This window comes from Heteronotia binoei, unplaced genomic scaffold (genome assembly GCF_032191835.1).
Source record: "Heteronotia binoei isolate CCM8104 ecotype False Entrance Well unplaced genomic scaffold, APGP_CSIRO_Hbin_v1 ptg000889l, whole genome shotgun sequence".
Classification (NCBI taxonomy): Eukaryota; Metazoa; Chordata; class Lepidosauria; order Squamata; family Gekkonidae; genus Heteronotia; species Heteronotia binoei.
Window position 1 is genome coordinate 132,780 of NW_026800119.1, and position 20,332 is coordinate 153,111.

At 52.5% G+C, this 20,332-nt stretch overlaps 1 protein-coding gene across 1 annotated transcript in view; it reads left to right on the forward strand.

Moving 5' to 3' along the window:
• Positions 1-20,332, forward strand: part of LOC132590866 (protein phosphatase methylesterase 1-like) — a 33,140-nt gene that overhangs the window by 5,985 nt on the left and 6,823 nt on the right. The window contains exons 3-4 of the mRNA XM_060263797.1: positions 3,346-3,439; positions 5,120-5,212. Coding sequence (XP_060119780.1) covers positions 3,346-3,439; positions 5,120-5,212 — 187 coding nt within the window. The remainder of the gene's footprint in view (positions 1-3,345; positions 3,440-5,119; positions 5,213-20,332) is intronic.

Sequence of the window (20,332 nt, forward strand, 5' to 3'; positions counted from 1 at the left end):
ATCTGCTTCCTTCTCCCTCTCTCTTGCTTCCTTCTGCATCTCTGTTTGCTTTGCAAGGCTTGCTCCATCGCACAGGAGCTACAGAGCAAAGCCTCTATTTTCTCCATTGGCTGAGGCTCCTCCCCCTCCCGGTCCCCTGGGGAAGGAAGGAAAGAACCAGAGCTTCCTTTGCCCAGTTCCCTGGATCCCGTGGGAGAAATATAAAGAAAGCACCTTGAAGACCAACAAGTGTTAATGTTTGAAGCGTGCTTTATGTTAAAGGGTTTTTTTAGTCATGTTTGTGTCCTTCAAAAAGTTTATATCTTTGCTGAAAGAAAAGGAAAGGTTCCCTGTGCAAGCACCAGTCGTTTCTGAGTCTGGGGTGACATCACTTTCACAGCGTTCTCATGGCAGACTTTTTACTGGATGGTTTGCCATTGCCTTCCCCAGTCATCTACACTTTCCCTGCAGCAAGCTGGGCACTCATTTGACCGACTTCGGAAGGATGGAAGGCTGAGTCAGCCTCGAGCCGGCTACCTGAGAACCCAGCTTCCGCCAGGAATCGAACTCAGGTCGTGAGCAGAGTTTAGGACTGCAGTACTGCAGCTTTAACACTCTGTGCCACAGGGCTCTTCCTCTGCTTGGCCTGCAGAAGTTCCCAGGTTCAATCCCTGATTCACACATGGTTCACACATGGCCCGGCCCCACACAGCCCAGCAAGGTCTCATTTAGGTCATATCGGCCCTCATGAGTTTGACACCCCTGTGCTATATCATCCTTTTGACTGGAGATGCCGGGGATTGACCCTGGGACCTTCTGCAAGACAAGCAGATGCTCTGCCACTGAGCCACTGAGGTTCTTTCCCATCACCTCCTGCCTGGTCCTTTTAACTGGAGATGCCGGGGACTGAACCTGGGACCTTCTGCATGCCGAGCAGAGGCTCTACCACTGAGCCACTGAGGTTCTTTCCCATCACCTCCTGCCTGGTCCTTTTAACTGGAGATGCCGGGGATTGAACCTGGGACCTTCTGCAGGCCAAGCAGATGCTCTGCCCTGAGCCACTGAGGTTCTTTCCCATCACCTCCTGCCTGGTCCTTTTAACTGGAGATGCCGGGGATTGAACCTGGGACCTTCTGCAGGCCAAGCAGAGGCTCTGCCCCTGAACCACTGAGGTCTTTCCCATCCCTTCCTCCGTGGTCCTTTTAACTGGAGATACTGGGGATTGAACCTGGGACCTTCTGCATGCCAAGCAGATGCTCTCCCACTGAGCCACTGAGGTTCTTTCCCATCACCTCCTGCCTCGTCCTTTTAACTGGAGATGCCGGGGATTGAACCTGGGACCTTCTGCAGGCCAAGCAGAGGATCTTCCACTGAGCCACAGCCCCTCTCCATTTAGATAAAAATATACATATATGAAATTGGCTATTTAAAAACAGATCAGGAAGGTGGGATCACTGAAGGTACACAACAAATCACCTGCTATCTGATCCTTTCGGCTAGAGATGCTTGGGATTGAACTTGGAACTTTCTGCTTGCCAAGCAGAGGCTCTGCCACTGAGGCACAGCCCCTGCACCCTACTTGTTCATCCAGAAGTCTGACTTAACAAAAAATGTACCGAAACACATCTGTTGGGCCACGAAGATATTGAACTTATATCCCGCCCTTCGCTCGGAATCTCAGAAGAGCAGCTCACAATCTGCTTTATCTTCCTCCCCTACAACAGACACCCTGTGAGGTGGGTGGGGCTGAGAGAGCTCTGACAGAAGTTACCCTTTCAAGGATGGCTCTGCGAGAGCCATGGCTGACCCAAGGCCATTCCGGCAGGTGCAAGTGGAGGAGTGGGGGAATCAAACCCGCTTCTCCCAGATAAGATTCCGCACACTTAACCACTACACCAAACCGGCTGAGTGATGGAGAGGAGAAAGGGGTGGAGGTCCCAGTAACCACTTCCTCTGGAACGGTCCTGTTCCTTCCTCTAGGAACGGTCCTGTTTTATTTTTGCAAATCCGGCGATGCTGGCAGGGCCAACATATCCATTAGGCACGGCAGACACACAGCCAAGGGTCCATATTACTTTCAGGGGCCCCTGGAAATGTTTCAATTTAAAATCTTATAAGGCAGGGGTGGCCAACGGTAGCTCTCCAGATGTTTTTTGCCTACAACTCCCATCAGCCCCAGCCAGCATGCTGGCTGGGGCTGATGGGAGTTGTAGGCCGAAAACATCTGGAGAGCTATCGTTGGCCACCCCTGATATAAGGGGAAGAAAACTTTTACCGTCAAAGGAAATGTTTCCATTGTTTTTTTTTTCACGTCAGAAAAAAAAAAAGAAATGTTTAGGGCTCGTGAAAATCTATTGAATTCCGCCTAAAATAAAAGAAGCATTTAAAGCAATCTGAAGTATTTAAAGTTATATCAAAAATAATTGATTTTTTTTAATGGGGGAAGGGGGGGTGGGCTCCCACAGGCAAAGGTGCCTGAATAAAAGTAGCTAGCAGAACGTTTCCGGGGGTGCGATTCGTTGGAATGCACCCATATTGTGTTAAACCTGTCTTTGGGGGGAAGGGGTAGTAAAGTAAAGGGAGTCCGCTGTTCAAGCACCAGTTGTTTCTGATTCTGGGGTGACGTCACGTCACGACGTTTTCGCGGCAGACTTTTTTAATGGGGTGGTTTGCCATTGCCTTCCCCAGTCATCTACTCATTAATAATGTTTCTAGTAATTATGGGCAATCACAAGCTGGTAGAATTCCTTATTAATGATTTCCCCCCCCCCTCCCCTCCCTCCATCAAGAGCCGGCATTGCCTAGTAGTTAAGAGTGTTAGATCTAGGATTTGGGAGACCCGGGTTCGAATCCCCACAGTCAGGGCAGCATGTTGGGTGACCTTGGACTAGTCACTCCCTCTCAGCCTAACCTACCTCAAAGGGTTGTTGTGAAGATTCAGTGGGGGAGAGGAGAACGATGTAAGCTGTTTTGGGTCCCTGATGAAGAGATAGGAAAGGAAAGGAAAGGGCCCCTGTGCAAGCACCAGTCGTTTCCGACTCTGGGGTGACGTTGCTTTCGCAACGTTTTCACGGCAGACTTTTGACGGGGTGGTTTGCCATTGCCTTCCCCAGTCATCTGCACTTTCCCCCCCAACAAGCTGTGGATTCATTTGACCGACCTCGGAAGGATGGAAGGCTGAGTCAACCTAGAGCCGGCTACCTGAAAACCCAGCTTCCGCCGGGGATCGAACTCAGGTCGTGAGCAGAGCTTAGGACTGCAGGACTGCAGCTTTAACACTCCGCGCCGTGGGGCAGAGTTAGGCAGGGTATAAATAAGCGAATACATAAAATCTTTCAAGTTAAGGCTTCGAATCTTGTTTTGCAGGCCCGGGCGGAAGCGTGACTATTCTCCCGTCCCTTGGAGCCAGTACTTTGAGTCGATGGAAGACGTGGTGGTGGAAAGCGATTCTGGAAAAGATATATCCTTTTTTTTTCTCTCTCCCCACCCTGTTGTTGCATTGTGCCTGTTGCGGGAGCAGTTTTGGAGCCAGCAGAAAAGTTCTCTTGCGAGAAACGCTTGCGCCACTGTTCTCTGCTCTGCTGAGCTGTGACTTTATCGAAGGCCCCTTGCGGGGAAGCTGTGGCCCCGGTTTGAAAAACACATTTTGCATCTGCTGCTCTGGTTGGTCGTTTCGAAAGGTGACCTCGCGTTTAGCTGCGGGGGAAAATAATAGCTAGCATTGGTGCAGATTGCCTTGAGGATTCCACGTACTTCGGGCATATTCTTGGTGATTCTGCCTCTCAAGAGTGGGGATCAGGTCTCCTAAAGCTCCCCAGAGAGATATATGTGGCTGAACTGAAGTATTCCTGGTTTATAGTCGCCCCTATGGTGGAACACCTAGGATTTTCAGGTTCCGGCTTCAAGGGGGATTGGATAAACATCTGGAAGAGAGGTCCATTAGTGGCTCTTGGTGGAACGCTCTGTCTGGGGCAAGTGATGCTCTGTATTCTTGGTGCTTGGGGGGCACAGTGGGAAAGCTTCTGGTGTCCTGGCCCCACTGATGGACCTCCTGATGGCAGCTGGGTTTTTTGGCCACTGTGTGACACAAAGTGTTGGACTGGAAGGGCCACTGGCCTGATCCAACATGGCTTCTCTTATGTTCCTTTGTCTGGGGCAGTGATGCTCTGTATTTTTGGTGCTTGGGGGGGCAACAGGGGGAGGGCTTCTAGTCTCCTGGCCCCACTGGTGTACCTCCTGATGGTACCTGGGTTTTTAGCCGCTGTGTGACACACAGTGTTGGACTGGAAGGGCCACTGGCCTGATCCAACAGGGCTTCTCTTATGTTCATATGTCTGGGGCAGTGATGCTCTGTATTTTTGGTGCTGGGGGGGGGGGGGGGACAGTAGGAGGACTTCTAGTCTCCTGGCCCCACTGGTGTACCTCCTGATGGTACCTGGGTTTTTAGCCGCTGTGTGACACACAGTGTTGGACTGGAAGGGCCACTGGCCTGATCCAACATGGCTTCTCTTATGTTCCTTTGTCTGGGGCAGTGATGCTCTGTATTTTTGGTGCTTGTGGGGGGCAACAGTGGGAGGGTGTCTAGTCTCCTGGCCCCACTGGTGTACCTCTTGATGGTACCTGGGTTTTTAGCCGCTGTGTGACACAGAGTGTTGGACTGGAGGGGCCATTGGCCTGATCCAACATGGCTTCTCTTATGTTCTTATGTGACACAGAGTGTTGGACTGGAGGGGCTAGTGACCTGACCCAACATGGCTTCTCTTAGGTTCAGCAGGGGATAGGGGGAGGAGGGATTGGGCAGCTAGGGTTGCCAAATCCAGACTGGAGGCTAACAAAAGGCTAACAAAGTGTTTTGGCGGGGGATCTTTCCTGTGTGTGTACGGGGCTGCTGCTTTTGCAGCGGCTTGTGGGGAAGGCCTCGGCCTCTCTGCCCTGTTGTTGACCCTCCAGAGGAAGTGGTCGGCCACTGTGTGAGATCCTAAATTTACACCCATTCTTACCAGCCAAGAGGAACAGCTCCCTGTCCCCCCTCCACCTCCTCTTCTCCACACTGAACATTTCTCAAGTCCCTCAGCCTTTCCTTGCAGGGTTTTGTCTCTCCCCCGCCTGTTTGTGTGACAGTCCCCTTAACTGTTCATACACTTTTCGAATTTATAAGAGTGGTTCCGAAGGACCCGTCCTGCTCCTCCTACACGGCGGGGGCCATTCCGCGCTTTCCTGGGCCGTCTTCACGGTGAGTATATCCATTCTTCTGCAATGCGTTGTCGTGAAGCTCTCTGTGTGGAAAAATAGCCATAGCAGTCACCAATAGTCTGGTGTAGTGCTTAAGTGCACGGACTCTTACCTGGGAGAACCGGGTTTGATTCCCCACTCTTCCACTTGCAGCTGCTGGAATGGCCTTGGGTCAGCCATAGCTCTCTTACCTGGGAGAACCGGGTTTGATTCCCCACTCTTCCACTTGCAGCTGCTGGAATGGCCTTGGGTCAGCCATAGCTCTCTTATCTGGGAGAACCAGGTTGGATTCCCCACTCTTCCACTTGCAGCTGCTGGAATGGCCTTGGGTCAGCCATAGCTCTCTTACCTGGGAGAACCGGGTTTGATTCCCCACTCCTCCACTTGCAGCTGCTGGAATGGCCTTGGGTCAGCCAAAGCTCTGTTTTCTGGGAGAACCGGGTTTGATTCCCCACTCTTCCACTTGCAGCTGCTGGAATGGCCTTGGGTCAGCCAAAGCTCTCTTTTCTGGGAGAACCGGGTTTGATTCCCCACTCTTCCACTTGCAGCTGCTGGAATGGCCTTGGGTCAGCCAAAGCTCTCTTTTCTGGGAGAACCGGGTTTGATTCCCCACTCTTCCACTTGCAGCTGCTGGAATGGCCTTGGGTCAGCCATAGCTCTCTTATCTGGGAGAACCGGGTTGGATTCCCCACTCCTCCACTTGCAGCTGCTGGAATGGCCTTGGGTCAGCCAGAGCTCTCTTATCTGGGAGAACTGGGTTTGATTCCCCACTCCACCACTTGCAGCTGCTGGAATGGCCTTGGGTTAGCCATAGCTATTGCAGGAAGTTGTCCTTGAAAGGGCAGCTTCTGTGAGAGCCCTCTGAACCCCAACCGCCTCACAGGGTGTCTGTTGTGAGGGGAGAAAATATGAGATTGAATCTCTGATTCAGAGAGAAGGGCGGGGTATAAATCTGCATTCTTCTTCAAATTTGTTACAGTGTTAATGTGCATTGAGTGAGACTTTATTTCTCAAAGAGGGAGAGCCGTTTCAAATGGGTGACATCTGGCATGCAGAAAGTCTCTGGTTCGGATCCTGGCATCTCCACTCAAGAGATCACAGGCCCTGGGGAAAATTTGGCTCGATCTTTTGGACAGCAGGCACTGTTTGGATGAGATGGCTGGTTCCCAAGCATTTTGGAATGGGGTCCATTTCTAAATTTATTGTGGGGGGGGGGTTAGGGTCCCCTGGCAAAATAACTGAACAAGAGAGAGATCTTGGTGGTAAATAACTCAATTAAAATGTCAAAAGAGTGTGCAATTGCAATAAAAAAAGGCCAACGCCATGCTGGGAATTATTAGGAAGGGAACTGAAAACAAATCAGCCACTATCCTGATGCCCCTCTCTAGATCGATGGCGCGGTCTCATTTGGAGTACTGTGTACAATTCTGGTCACCATACTTCAAAAAAGATATTATTGCATTGGGGAAAGTGCAGAAAAGGGCAACTAGAATGATTAAAGGGCTGGATTAAATTGGCTGAGTAATAGGAAGCAGAGAGTGAGTATAAATGGGCAGTCTTCGCAGTGGAGGACGGTAAGCAGTGGGGTGCCGCAGGGCTCGGTACTGGGTCCCATGCTCTTTAACTTGTTCATAAATGATTTAGAGTTGGGAGTGAGCAGTGAAGTGGCCAAGTTTGCGGATGACACTAAATTGTTCAGGGTGGTGAGAACCAGAGAGGATTGTGAGGAACTCCAAAGGGATCTGTTGAGGCTGGGTGAGTGGGCGTCAACGCGGCAGATGCGGTTCAATGTGGCCAAGTGCAAAGTAATGCACATTGGGGCCAAGAATCCCAGCTACAAATACAAGTTGATGGGGTGTGAACTGGCAGAGACTGACCAAGAGAGAGATCTTGGGGTCGTGGTAGATAACTCACTGAAAATGTCAAGACAGTGTGCGTTTGCAATAAAAAAGGCCAACGCCATGCTGGGAATTAGTAGGAAGGGAATTGAAAACAAATCAGCCAGTATCATAATGCCCCTGTATAAATCGATGGTGCGGTCTCATTTGGAGTACTGTGTGCAGTTCTGGCCACCGCACCTCAAAAAGGATATTATAGCATTGGAAAAAGTGCAGAAAAGAGCAACTAGAATGATTAAAGGGCTGGAACACTTTCCCTATGAAGAAAGGTTGAAACGCTTAGGGCTCTTTAGCTTGGAGAAACGTCGACTGCAGGGTGACATGATAGAGGTTTACAAGATTGTGCATGGGATAGAGAAAGTAGAGAAAGAAGTCCTTTTCTCCCTTTCTCACAATACAAGAACACGTGGGCATTCAAGGAAATGCCGCCCTGTGCCCGCTTCGGTGGGGTAGGGCGGGATATAAATCAAATAAAAATTTCATTGCCCCATATGGAGTACTGTGTACAATTTGGTCACCGCACCTCAAAAAAGATATTATAGAATTGGAAAAAGTGTGGAAAAGGGCAACTAGAACGATTCAAGGGTTGGAACACTTTCCCCATGAAGAAAGGTTAAAATGCTTGGAGCTATTTAGTTTGCAGAAACGTCGACGGCGGGATGACATGACGGAGGTTTATAAGATTGTGCATGGAATAGAGAAGGTAGAGAAAGAAGGACCTTTCTCCCTTTCTCACAATACAGCAACTTGTTGGCACTCAATGAAATTGCTGAACGAATCGGGTTAGAACGGATAAAAGGAAGTCCTTCTTCCCCCAAAGAGTGATTAACACCTGGAATTTACTGCCACAGGAGGTGGTGGCGACTACAAGCATAGACAGCTCTATAAACATCTGGAGCAGAGGTTCATCAGTGGCTCTTAGCCACAGTGTGTTGTTGGAACTCTCTGTCTGGGGCAGTGATGCTCTGTATTCTTGGTGCTTGGGGAGGCACAGTGTGAGGGGTTCTAGTGTCTTGGCCCACTGATGGACCTCTTGATGGCACCTGGATTTTTTGGCCACTGTGTGACACAGAATGTTGGACTGAATGGGCCATTGGCCTGATCCAACATGGCTTCTCTTGTGTCTTGGTGCTTGGAGGGGCAACAGTGGGAGGGCTTCTAGTGTCCTGGCCCCACTGATGGACCTCCTGATGGCACCTGAGATTTTTTGGCCACTGTGTGACACAGAGTGTTGGACTGGATGGGCCATGATCCAACATGGCTTCTCTTACGTTCTTATGTCTGGGGTAGTGATGCTCTGTATTCTTGGTGCTCGGGGGGGGGGGGGGCGCTCAGTGGGAGGGCTTCTAGTGTCCTGGCCCCACTGATAGACCTCTTGATGGCACCTGGGGTTTTTTGGCCACTGTGTGACACAGAGTGTTGGACTGGATGGGCCATTGGCCTGATCCAGCATGGCTTCTCTTATGTTCTTATGTCTGAGGCAGTGATGCTCTGTCTTCATGGTGCTTGGGGGGCCACAGTGGGAGGGCTTCTGGAGTTCTAGACCTACTGGTGGACATCCTGATGGCACCTGGGTTTTTAGCCGCTGTGTGACACAGAGTGTTAGGCTGGATGGGCCATTGGCCTGATCCAACATGGCTTCTCTTATGTTCTTATGTCTGAGGCAGTGATGCTCTGTATTCTTGGTGCTTGCAGGGGGGGGGCACAGTGGGAGGGCTTCTAGTGTCCTGGCCCCACTGATGGACCTCCTTATGGCACCTGGGGTTTTTTTTTTGGCCCCTCTGTGAGACAGTTTTGGTCACTGTATCTCCAAAGGGATACTACCAACCTGGAAAAAGTGCAGAGGAGAGCAACCAAGGTGATCAGGGTTGGAGCACCTTCCCAGGAAGAAAGGAGTCTGGGATTTTTTGGTGTAAAATAAAGAGACAACTAAGGGGGGGACATGAAAAAAGTTCAGAAAATTATGCAACGGGGGGTAGAAAGAGTTGAGAAAGAGGCATTTTTCTCCCACTCCCCAAAGACCAGAGCTTCAGGGCATCCAACGAAGCTGATGGACAATAGGTTCAGGATGGACAACGTCGACTGCGGGGTGACATGATAGAGGTTGACAATAAAATGCCTGGGATGGAGAAAGTAAAGAAAGAAGCACTTTTCTCCCTTTCTCACAATACAAGAACTTGTGGGCATTCGATGAAATTGCTGAGCAGTCGGGTTAAAACGGATAAAAGGAAGTCCTTCTTCACCAAAAGGGTGATTAACGTTCACTGCCACAGGAGGTGGTAGCAACTACAAGCATAGCCACCTTCAAGAAGGGTTTAGATAAAAATATGGAGCAGAGGTCCATCAGTGGTTATTAGCCACAGTATGTGTGTGTGTGTATGTATATATATAATTTTTTTTGGGCCACTGTGTGACACAGAGTGTTGGACTGGAGGGGCCACTGGCCTGATCCAACATGGCTTCTCTTATGTTCTTATGTGACACAGAGTGCTGGACTGGAGGGGCCATTGGCCTGATCCAACAGGGCTTCTCTTATGTTCTTCTGTGACACAGAGTGCTGGACTGGAGGGGACATTGGCCTGATCCAACAGGGCTTCTCTTATGTGACACAGAGTGTTGGACTGGAGGGGCCACTGGCCTGATCCAGCAGGGCTTCTCTTATGTTCTTATGTGACACAGAGTGTTGGACTGGATGGGCCACTGGCCTGATCCAACATGGCCTCTCTGATGTTCTTATGTGACACAGTGTTGGACTGGAGGGGCCACTGGCCTGATCCAGCAGGGCTTCTCTTATGTTCTTATGTGACACAGAGTGTTGGACTGGATGGGCCACTGGCCTGATCCAACATGGCTTCTCTGATGTTCTTATGTGACACAGAGTGTTGGACTGGAGGGGCCACTGGCCTGATCCAGCAGGGCTTCTCTTATGTTCTTATGTGACACAGAGTGTTGGACTGGAGGGGCCACTGGCCTGATCCAACAGGGCTTCTCTTATGTTCTTATGTGACACGGAGTGTTGGACTGGAGGGGCCACTGGCCTGATCCAACATGGCTTCTCTTATGTTCTTATGTGACACGGAGTGTTGGACTGGAGGGGCCACTGGCCTGATCCAACATGGCTTCTCTTATGTTCTTATGTGACACGGAGTGTTGGACTGGAGGGGCCACTGGCCTGATCCAACATGGCTTCTCTTATGTTCTTATGTGACACAGAGTGTTGGACTGGAGGGGCCACTGGCCTGATCCAACAGGGCTTCTCTTATGTTCTTATGTGACACAGAGTGTTGGACTGGAGGGGCCATTGGCCTGATCCAGCATGGCTTCTCTTATGTGACACGGAGTGTTGGACTGGAGGGGCCACTGGCCTGATCCAACATGGCTTCTCTTATGTTCTTATGTGACACAGAGTGTTGGACTGGATGGACCATTGGTCTGATCCAACATGGCTTCTCTTATGTTCTTAAAAAACAGTGTCATTAACAGACTCTCTCACATTTTGACATACTATTGTTTTGTCGCTCTTGCATGCTCGTGCTACTCAGATCAAAGGTTTGCTCAATTTGTTAATTTTACTATTCTGTCGTTGGATCTTATATTTGCACCATTTTACATTCTGAGCCACTGCCTACCAGCTAGGCGTGGCTCTGCTCACTGTGTTAGATTCCTCGTCTGATGAAGTGTGCTTGGAGAGCACGCGAAAGCTGATGTTCTGATTAAAACTTGAGTTGGTCTGGAAGGTGCAACTGGACTCCTATTTTGTTGTACGTTACGCAGAGAGTGATTAAAATATGGGATTCATTGCCAGAGTGGCCCCAGGAATGCACAGCTTTCAAAAGTTAGGTTCATGGAGGATGAGTCTCTCAAAAGCTCCACATTCAGAGGCACTATTGCTCTGAACGCCAGAGCCAGGAGGCAGTACGCCCTCTGTTTGGCTGTCCAGAGGAACTGGTTGGCCGCTGTGTGAGACAGGAGGCTGGACTGGATGGACCCTCCCTGGTCTGACCCAGAAGGGCTCTTCTTATGTTCTTCTCAGGGGAAGGCCTCAGCTTCTCTGCCTGTTGTTGGCCTCCAGAGGAACTGGTTGGCCACTGTGTGAGACAGGAGGCTGGACTAGATGGACCCTCCCTGGTCTGATCCAGCAGGGCTCTTCTGATGTTCTTCTCAGGGGAAGGCCTTGGCCTCTCTGCCCTGTTGTTGGCCCTCCAGAGGAACTGGCTGGCCACTGTGTGAGACAGGAGGCTGGACTGGATGGACCCTCCCTGGTCTGACCCAGAAGGGCTCTTCTGATGTTCTTCTCAGGGGAAGGCCTCAGCTTCTCTGCCTGTTGTTGGCCTCCAGAGGAACTGGTTGGCCACTGTGTGAGACAGGAGGCTGGACTAGATGGACCCTCCCTGGTCTGATCCAGCTGGGTTCTTCTGATGTTCTTCTCAGGGGAAGGCCTCGGCCTCTCTGCCCTGTTGTTGGCCTCCAGAGGAACTGGCTGGCCGCTGTGTGAGACAGGAGGCTGGACTAGAGGGACCCTCATTGGTCTGATCCAGCAGGGCTCTTCTGATGTTCTTCTCAGGGGAAGGCCTCGGCCTCTCTGCCCTGTTGTTGGCCCTCCAGAGGAACTGGCTGGCCGCTGTGTGAGACAGGAGGCTGGACTAGAGGGACCCTCACTGGTCTGATCCAGCAGGGCTCTTCTGATGTTCTTCTCAGGGGAAGGCCTCGGCCTCTCTGCCCTGTTGTTGGCCCTCCAGAGGAGCTGGTTGGCCGCTGTGTGAGACAGGTGGCTGGACTAGGTGGACCCTCACTGGTCTGATCCAGCAGGGCTCTTCTGAGGTTCTTCTCAGTGGAAGGCCTCGGCCTCTGTGCCCTGTTTTTGGCCCTCCAGAGGAGCTGGTTGGCCACTGTGTGAGACAGGTGGCTGGACTAGATGGACCCTCCCTGGTCTGATCCAGCAGGGCTCTTCTGATGTTCTCCTCAGGGGAAGGCCTCGGCCTCTCTGCCTGTTGTTGGCCCTCCAGAGGAACTGGTTGGCCACTGTGTGAGACAGGAGGCTGGACTAGATGGACCCTCCCTGGTCTGATCCAGCAGGGCTCTTCTGAGGTTCTTCTCAGGGGAAGAAGAAGAAGATGATATTGGATTTATATCCCGCCCTCCACTCTGAAGAGTCTCAGAGCGGCTCACAATCTCCTTTACCTTCCTCCCCCACAACAGACACCCTGTGAGGTGGGTGGGGCTGGAGAGGGCTTTTACAGCAGCTGCCCTTTCAAGGACAACCTCTGCCAGAGCTATGGCTGACCCAAGGCCATGCTAGCAGGTGCAAGTGGAGGAGTGGGGAATCAAACCTGGTTCTCCCAGATAAGAGTCCGCACACTTAACCACTACACCAAACTGGCTCTCCACACCAAACTGGCCTCGGCCTCTCTGCCCTGTTGTTGGCCCTCCAGAGGAACTGGTTGGCCACTGTGTGAGACAGGAGGCTGCACTAGATGGACCTCCCTGGTCTGATCCAGCAGGGATCTTCTGAGGTTCTTCTCAATGGAAGGCCTCGGCCTCTCTGCCCTGTTGTTGGCCCTCCAGAGGAACTGGCTGGCCCCTGTGTGAGACAGGAGGCTGGACTAGATGGACCCTCCCTGGTCTGACCCAGCAGGGCTCTTCTGAGGTTCTTCTCAGGGGAAGGCCTCAGCCTCTCTGCCCTGTTGCTGGCCCTCCAGAGGAACTGGCTGCCCCCTGTGTGAGACAGGAGGCTGGACTAGATGGACCCTCCCTGGTCTGACCCAGCAGGGCTCTTCTGTTGTTCTTCTCAGGAGAAGGCCTCAGCCTCTCTGACCTGTTGCTGGCCCTCCAGAGGTTTTGCTCAGTGGCTCTGTTGTGGGATTGAGAGAGCTTGGCAAAGTAAGCTGTTCCTCCTCCCTTCCTCCCCAAGGGAGGAGCCTCAGCCAATGGAGAACATAGAGGTTTTGCTCTGTAGCTCCTGTGAAATTGAGCAAGCCTTCCAAAGCAGGCTGTGGTGCAGAAGGAAGCAAGAGAGAGGGAGAAGGAAGCAGATGACAGCCAGTTGCTCGGGGGCCTGATAGGAGCCTTCCCGGGGCCTGATTCGGCCCCCAAACTGCATGTTTGACACCCCTGCTTTGGACTGTCAGAAAGGCTGTTCTGTGTACCTTTCCATGCTGCTAACCTGTTAAAAAGTCCCTCTGTAGGCATTCCTCTTGCGGCTGCCTGGGCTTTGTCTGTGTGTGTGTTTTGCTACCCAATTTATTTTTTTCTGGAGCGCGAGGCCTACTTTTTTTTTTTTAAATGCCTTTTCAGCGTAGAATGCCACTTAATCACCAGAGTTCCAAAAATAAACACATTTGCATCAAAAGCGTGAGATGGCGGGTGCAAATCCTCAAGGCCGAACTTATTTTCGGCTGGGTGTCTCCTTTTCGGAGACGTCCTCGTTAAGTAGCTCTTTGAAGGTGTCTGTATGGGGGGGGGAGAGGGAGGACTGTGAAAGCATTGTTAGGGTTATAAAATGCTGCTGTTAGATACATGAAAAATGGAAGCTTCATTATACCGAATCAGATCCTCAGTCCCCCAAAGATAATATTGTCTGCTCAAATGGCTGCTGCTCTACAAGGTCTCAGGCTGAGGTCTTTCTCATCACCTCCTGCCTGGTCCATTTAATTGGAGATGCCGGGGATTGAACCTGGGACCTTCCGTAGGCCAAGCAGATGCTCTGCCACTGAGCCACTGAGGTTCTTTCCCATCCCCTCCTGCCTGGTCCTTTTAACTGGAGATGCCGGGGATTGAACCGGGGACCTTCTGCATGCCAAGCAGATGCTCTGCCACTGAGCCACTGAGGTTCTTTCCCATTACCTCCTGCCTGGTCCTTCTAACTGGAGATGCCGGGGATTGAACCTGGGACCTTCCGCAGGCCAAGCAGATGCTCCACCACTGAGCCACTGAGGTTCTTTCCCATCACCTCCTGCCTGGTCCTTCTAACTGGAGATGCCGGGGATTGAACCTGGGACCTTCTGCAGGCCAAGCAGATGCTCCACCCCTGAGCCACTGAGGTTCTTTCCCATCACCTCCTGCCTGGTCCTTTTAACTGGAGATGCCGGGGATTGAACCTGGGACCTTCTGCAGACCAAGCAGATGCTCTGCCACTGAGCCACACTGAGCCACTGAGGTTCTTTCCCATCCCCTCCTGCCTGGTCCCTTTAACTGGAGATGCCTGGGATTGAAACTGAGACCTTCTGCATGCCAAACGGATGCTCTACCACTGAGCCACAGCCCCCCTACTTAGTTCTCCAGGGTCTCAGTCTGAGGTCTTTCCCATCACCTCCTGCCTGGTCCTTCTAACTGGAGATGCCCGGGGACTGAACCTGGGACCTTCTGCATGCCAAGCGAATGCTCTACCACTGAGCCACTGAGGTTCTTTCCCATCCCCTCCTGCCTGGTCCTTTTAACTGGAGATGCCAGGGGTTGAACCTGGGACCTTCTGCATGCCAAGCAAAAGCTCTACCACTGAGCCACTGAGGTTCTTTCCCATCACCTCCTGCCTGGTCCCTTTAACTGGAGATGCCTGGGATTGAACCTGGGACCTTCTGCAGGCCAAGCAGAGGATCTTCCACGGAGCCGCTGAGGTTCTTTCCCATCACCTCCTGCTTGGTCCTGTTAACTGGAGATGCTGGGGATTGAACCTGGGACCTTCTGCATGCCAAGCAGATGCTCTGCCCCTGAGCCACTGAGGTTCTTTTCCATCACCTCCTGTCTGGTCCTTCTAACTGGAGATGCTGGGGATTGAACCTGGGACCTTCTGCAGGCCAAGCAGAGCCTCTCCCACTGAGCCATGGCCCCTCTTCAAGGACTCTCCAGGGTCTCAGGCAGAGGTCTTTCCCATCACCTACTACCTGGTCTTTTTAAACGGGAGATGGCGGGGATTGAACCTGGGACTTTCTGCATGCCAAGCAGATTCTCCGCCACTGAGCCACGGTCTCTCCTCTGTTCAGAGAGGAAAGGAAAGGTCCCCTGTGCAAGCACCAGTCGTTTCCGACTCTGGGGTGACGTTGCTTTCACAATGTTTTCACGGCAGACCTTTTTACGGGGTGGGTTGCCATTGCCCCGTGGCGCAGAGTGTTAAAGCCGCAGTACTGCAGTACCGTGGTCTGAACTCTCTGCTCAAGACCTGAGTTCGATTTCGGCAGTAGCTGGATTCACATAGCCAGCTCGAGGTTGACTCAGCCTTCCATTCTTCCGAGGTCGGTCAAATGAGTCCCCGGCTTGCTGGAGGGAAAGTGTAGATGACTGGGGAAGGCAATGGCAAACCACTCTGTGAAAAAGCCTGCCGTGAAAACGTTGTGAAAGCAACGTCACCCCAGAGTCGGAAACGACTGGTGCTTGCACAGGGGACCTTACCTTTCCTTGCCATTGCCTTCCCTGGTCATTACAACTTTCCCCCCAGCAAGCTGGGTACTCATTGTACCGACCTCGGAAGGACGGAAGGCTGAGTCAACCTCGAGCCGGCTACCTGAACCCAGCTTCCGCTGGAATCGAACTCAGGTCGTGAGCAGAGGGCTCCGACTGCAGTACTGCAGCTTTACCGCTCAGTGCCACGGGGCTCCTTCTGTTCAGAGAGAGCAGCTAGTAAATGAGGACTGCCACCTTTCTGCCTACTGAGAATAAGATGCTAAATTTTGGGACATGTGATATATTTTTTTTCCCAAAGAGGACGCGTTGTTGCGTGCGCCTCTCAAATAATCACCTGTTTCTGTGCTGCTATTCTGCAATCCGGTGACGCAGACACCAGACAGTTTCTAAATATGATATGAAACTTGATCAATGGTAGTAATGTCCTTTCTAATACATGTTTGATTCCCCCACTTCTCCCTTGCAGCTGCTGGAACGGCCTTGGGTCAGCCAGAGCTCTCTTATCTGGGAGAACCGGGTTTGATTCCCCACTCCTCCACTTGCGGCTGCTGGAATGGCCTTGGGTCAGCCAGAGCTCTCTTATCTGGAGAACCAGGTTGGATTCCCCACTCCTTCACTTGCAGCTGCTGGAATGGCCTTTGGTCAGTCATAGGTCTCTTATCTGGGAGAACCGGGTTTGATTCCCCACTCCTCCACTTGCAGCTGCTAGAATGGCCTTTGGTCAGTCATAGCTCTCTTATCTGGGAGAACCGGGTTGGATTCCCCACTCCTCCACTTGCAGCTGCTGGAATGGCCTTTGGTCAGTCATAGCTCTCTTATCTGGGAGAACTGGGTTGGATTCCCCACTCCTCCACTTGCAGCTGCTGGAATGGCCTTGGGTCAGCCAGAGTTCTCTTCTGGAGAACCGGGTTTGATTCCGCACTCCTCCACTTGCAGCTGCTGGAATGGCCTTGGGTCAGCCAGAGCTCTCTTCTGGGAGAACCGGGTTTGATTCCCCACTCCTCCACTTGCAGCTGCTGGAATGGCCTTGGTCAGCCAGAGCTCTCTTCTGGGAGAACCGGGTTTGATTCCCACTCCTCCACTTGCAGCTGCTGGAATGGCCTTGGGTCAGCCAGAGCTCTCTTCTGGGAGAACCGGGTTTGATTCCCCACTCCTCCACTTGCAGCTGCTGGAATGGCCTTGGGTCAGCCAGAGCTCTCTTCTGGGAGAACCGGGCTTGATTCCCCACTCCTCCACTTGCAGCTGCTGGAATGGGCTTGGGTCAGCCAGAGCTCTCTTCTGGGAGAACCAGGTTTGATTCCCCACTCCTCCACTTGCAGCTGCTGGAATGGCCTTGGGTCAGCCAGAGCTCTCTTCTGGGAGAACCGGGTTGGATTCCCCACTCCTCCACTTGCAGCTGCTGGAATGGCCTTGGGTCAGCCATAGCTCTCTTCTCTGGGAGAACCGGGTTGGATTCCCCACTCCTCCACTTGCAGCTGCTGGAATGGCCTTGGGTCAGCCATAGCTCTCTTATCTGGGAGAACCGGGCTTGATTCCCCACTCCTCCACTTGCAGCTGCTGAATGGGCTTGGGTCAGCCAGAGCTCTCTTATCTGGGAGAACCGGGTTTGATTCCCCACTCCTCCACTTGCAGCTGCTGGAATGGCCATGGGTCAGCCAGAGCTCTCTTATCTGGGAGAACCGGGTTGGATTCCCTACTCCTCCACTTGCAGCTGCTGGAATGGCCTTGGGTCAGCCATAGCTCTCTTATCTGGGAGAACCGGGCTTGATTCCCCACTCCTCCACTTGCAGCTGCTGGAATGGCCTTGGGTCAGCCAGAGCTCTCTTATCTGGGAGAACCGGGTTTGATTCCCCACTCCTCCACTTGCAGCTGCTGGAATGGCCTTGGGTCAGCCATAGCTCTCTTATCTGGGAGAACCGGGTTGGATTCCCCACTCCTCCACTTGCAGCTGCTGGAATGGCCTTGGGTCAGCCATAGCTCTCTTATCTGGGAGAACCGGGCTTGATTCCCCACTCCTCCACTTGCAGCTGCTGGAATGGCCTTGGGTCAGCCAGAGCTCTCTTATCTGGGAGAACCGGGTTTGATTCCCCACTCCTCCACTTGCAGCTGCTGGAATGGCCTTGGGTCAGCCATAGCTCTCTTATCTGGGGGAACTGGGTTTGATCCCCCACTCCTCCACTTGCAGCTGCTGGAATGGACTTGGGTCAGCCAGAGCTCTCTTATCTGGGAGAACCGGGTTTGATTCCCCCACTCCTCCACTTGCAGCTGCTGGGATGGCCTTGGGTCAGTCATAGCTCTTGCAGAGGTTGTCCTTGAAAGGCTGCTGTGAGAGCCCTCTCCAGCCCCACCCACCTCTCAGGGTGTCTGTTGTTGGGGAAGAAGATAAAGGAGATTGTAAGCTGCTCTGAGTCTCTGATTCAGAGAGAAGGGCAGGGTATAAACCTGCAGTCGTCGTCTTCTTCATAGCTCTCACAGAGTTGTCTTCGAAAGGGCAGCTTCTGTCAGAGCTCTCTCAGCCCCACTCACCTCACAAAGTGTCTGTTGTGGGGGAAGAGGTTAAATGAGACTGTGAGCCACTCTGAGATTGAGAGAAGGGCAAAGTATAAACCTGCGGTCGTCTTCTTCTAGATTAGCGTTTGGTGACATTTTAGAGACCAACAAGTTTTTTGGTGCATGAGATTCTCCGAGCCAGCCTCTTTCCTTAGATACTCTGGAAATCCCATTCGTCTGCAAGGCACTAGCGAATGCGACTTTAGCTCTCTTCTGCTGCAGAATGACACAGCTGTCCTTTGAAACTAGCCGGCTGCTTCTTTTCCTTTAGCAGTAGAAGAGAGCTACGCCCTGGTGTAGCCAATCCTCCTGGAGTTTGCAGTAGGCTCTGTAAGCTCCTGGAGGATTGGCTACATCAGCGGGGTGTGGCCTAATATGCAAAGGAGTTCCTGCTACAGAAAAAGCCCTGAGTCCCATCTGTCCTTATATCACAAGATGGATATGGATTCCCACGGAGATAGATGGGTGGTCATAGTAGTCTGTTTGTAGCAGCAGGTGAAAAAAGGAGTCCAGCCACACCTTCAAGATTAACTGGATTTCTGGCAGGGCAGGAGCTTCCTGAGTCACCGCTCGCTTGTCCAGTAGCTAGAAAAGGGAGCAGGCACTCACAAAAACTCATTCTGTGAGTCACTGGGGTGGTCAGACTTGGCTCAGGAGTCTCATGTGGCTCTTTCACACATGCTGTGTGGCTCTCGAAGCCCCCACGGCCCCGTAGGCTGGCCAGGAGAAGGCTTTTGTCTCTTGAAATCACTTATCCAAGCCAACTGGCAGCCTGGAGAATGCATTTAAAGTTAAAGTTGCTTTCTTTCCACTTCCCTCTCCCCATCTATTTTCCTTCCTCCCTCCTTCCCTCCCTCTTTCCCTCTCTCCCTCCCTTCCCTCCCTCTCCCTCCTTTCCCTACCCCCCTCTCTCCTTCCTTCCTTCCTTCCTTCCTTCCTTCCTTCCTTCCTTCCTCCCTCCCTCCCTCCCTTCCCTCACTCCTTTCCTTCCCTCCTTCCTTCCTTCCTCCCTCCTCCCTCCCCTCACTCCTTTCCTTCCCTCCCTCCTTCCCTCCCTCTCCCCTCCTTCCTTCCTTCCTTCCTTCCTTCCTTCCTTCCTTCCTTCCTTCCTTCCTTCCTTCCTTCCTTCCTTCCTTCCTTCCTTCCTTCCTTCCTTCTTTCCTTCCGTCCTTCCCTCCCTCCCTCCTTCCTTCCTTCCTTCCCTCCCTCCCTTCTTCCTTCCTTCCTTCCCTCCCTCCCTCCCCCCTCCCTCCCTCCTTCCTTCCTTCCTTCCTTCCTTCCTTCCTTCCCTCCCTCCCTTCCCTTCCTTCCTTCCTTCCTTCCTTCCTTCCTTCCTTCCCTCCTCCCGTCCCTCCCTCCCTTCCCTCCCTCCTTCCCTCCCTCTCCCCTCCCTCCCTCCCTCCTTCCTTCCTTCCTTCCTTCCTTCCTTCCTTCCTTCCTTCCTTCCTTCCTTCCTTCCTTCCTTCCTTCCTTCCTTCCTTCCCTCCCTCCCTCCCTCCCTCCCTCCTTCCCTCCCTCCCTCCTTCCTTCCTTCCCTCCCTCATTCCTTCCTTCCCTCCCTCCCCCCTCCTTCCTTCCTTCCTTCCTTCCTTCCTTCCTTCCTTCCTTCCTTCCTTCCTTCCTTCCTTCCTTCCTTCCTTCCTTCCTTCCTTCCTTCCTTCCTTCCTTCCTTCCTTCCTTCCCTCCCTCCCTCCCTCCCTCCCTCCCTCCCTCCCTCCCTCCCTTCCTCCTTCCTTCCCTCCGTCCCTCCCTCCCTTCCTTCCCTCCTTTTTTCCCCTCCCTCCTTCCCTCCCTCTCCCCTCCGTCCCTCCTCCCTCCTTCCCTCCTTCCTTCCTTCCCTCCCTCCCCCCTCCCCTCCCCCTTCCTTCCTTCCTTCCTTCCTTCCTTCCTTCCTTCCTTCCTTCCTTCCTTCCTTCCTTCCTTCCTTCCTCCCTCCCTCCCTCCCTCCCTCCCTCCCTCCCTCCCTCCCTCCCTCCCTCCCCTCCCTTCCCTTCCTTCCCTTCCCTTCCCTTCCCTCCCTCCCTCCCTCCCTCCCGGCTCTCAAACTTCTGCTGTTTATTCTATGTTGCTCTTAGGTTATGTTAGTTTAGCCACCCCCGTGTTAGTCTTTTCAGGTGCCACTGGACTCTCTGCTCTTTGATAGCTAACAGACTAACGCGGCAACCCCTCTAGAACTTTTCTTTTAAGAGCTGAGCGCCCCGGCCTTTCTGTCCCTTTGGGCTAGAGACCTGAGAAGACCGTTGCCCATTTCCCACAGCTGCTGTTCTGTTGCTCGT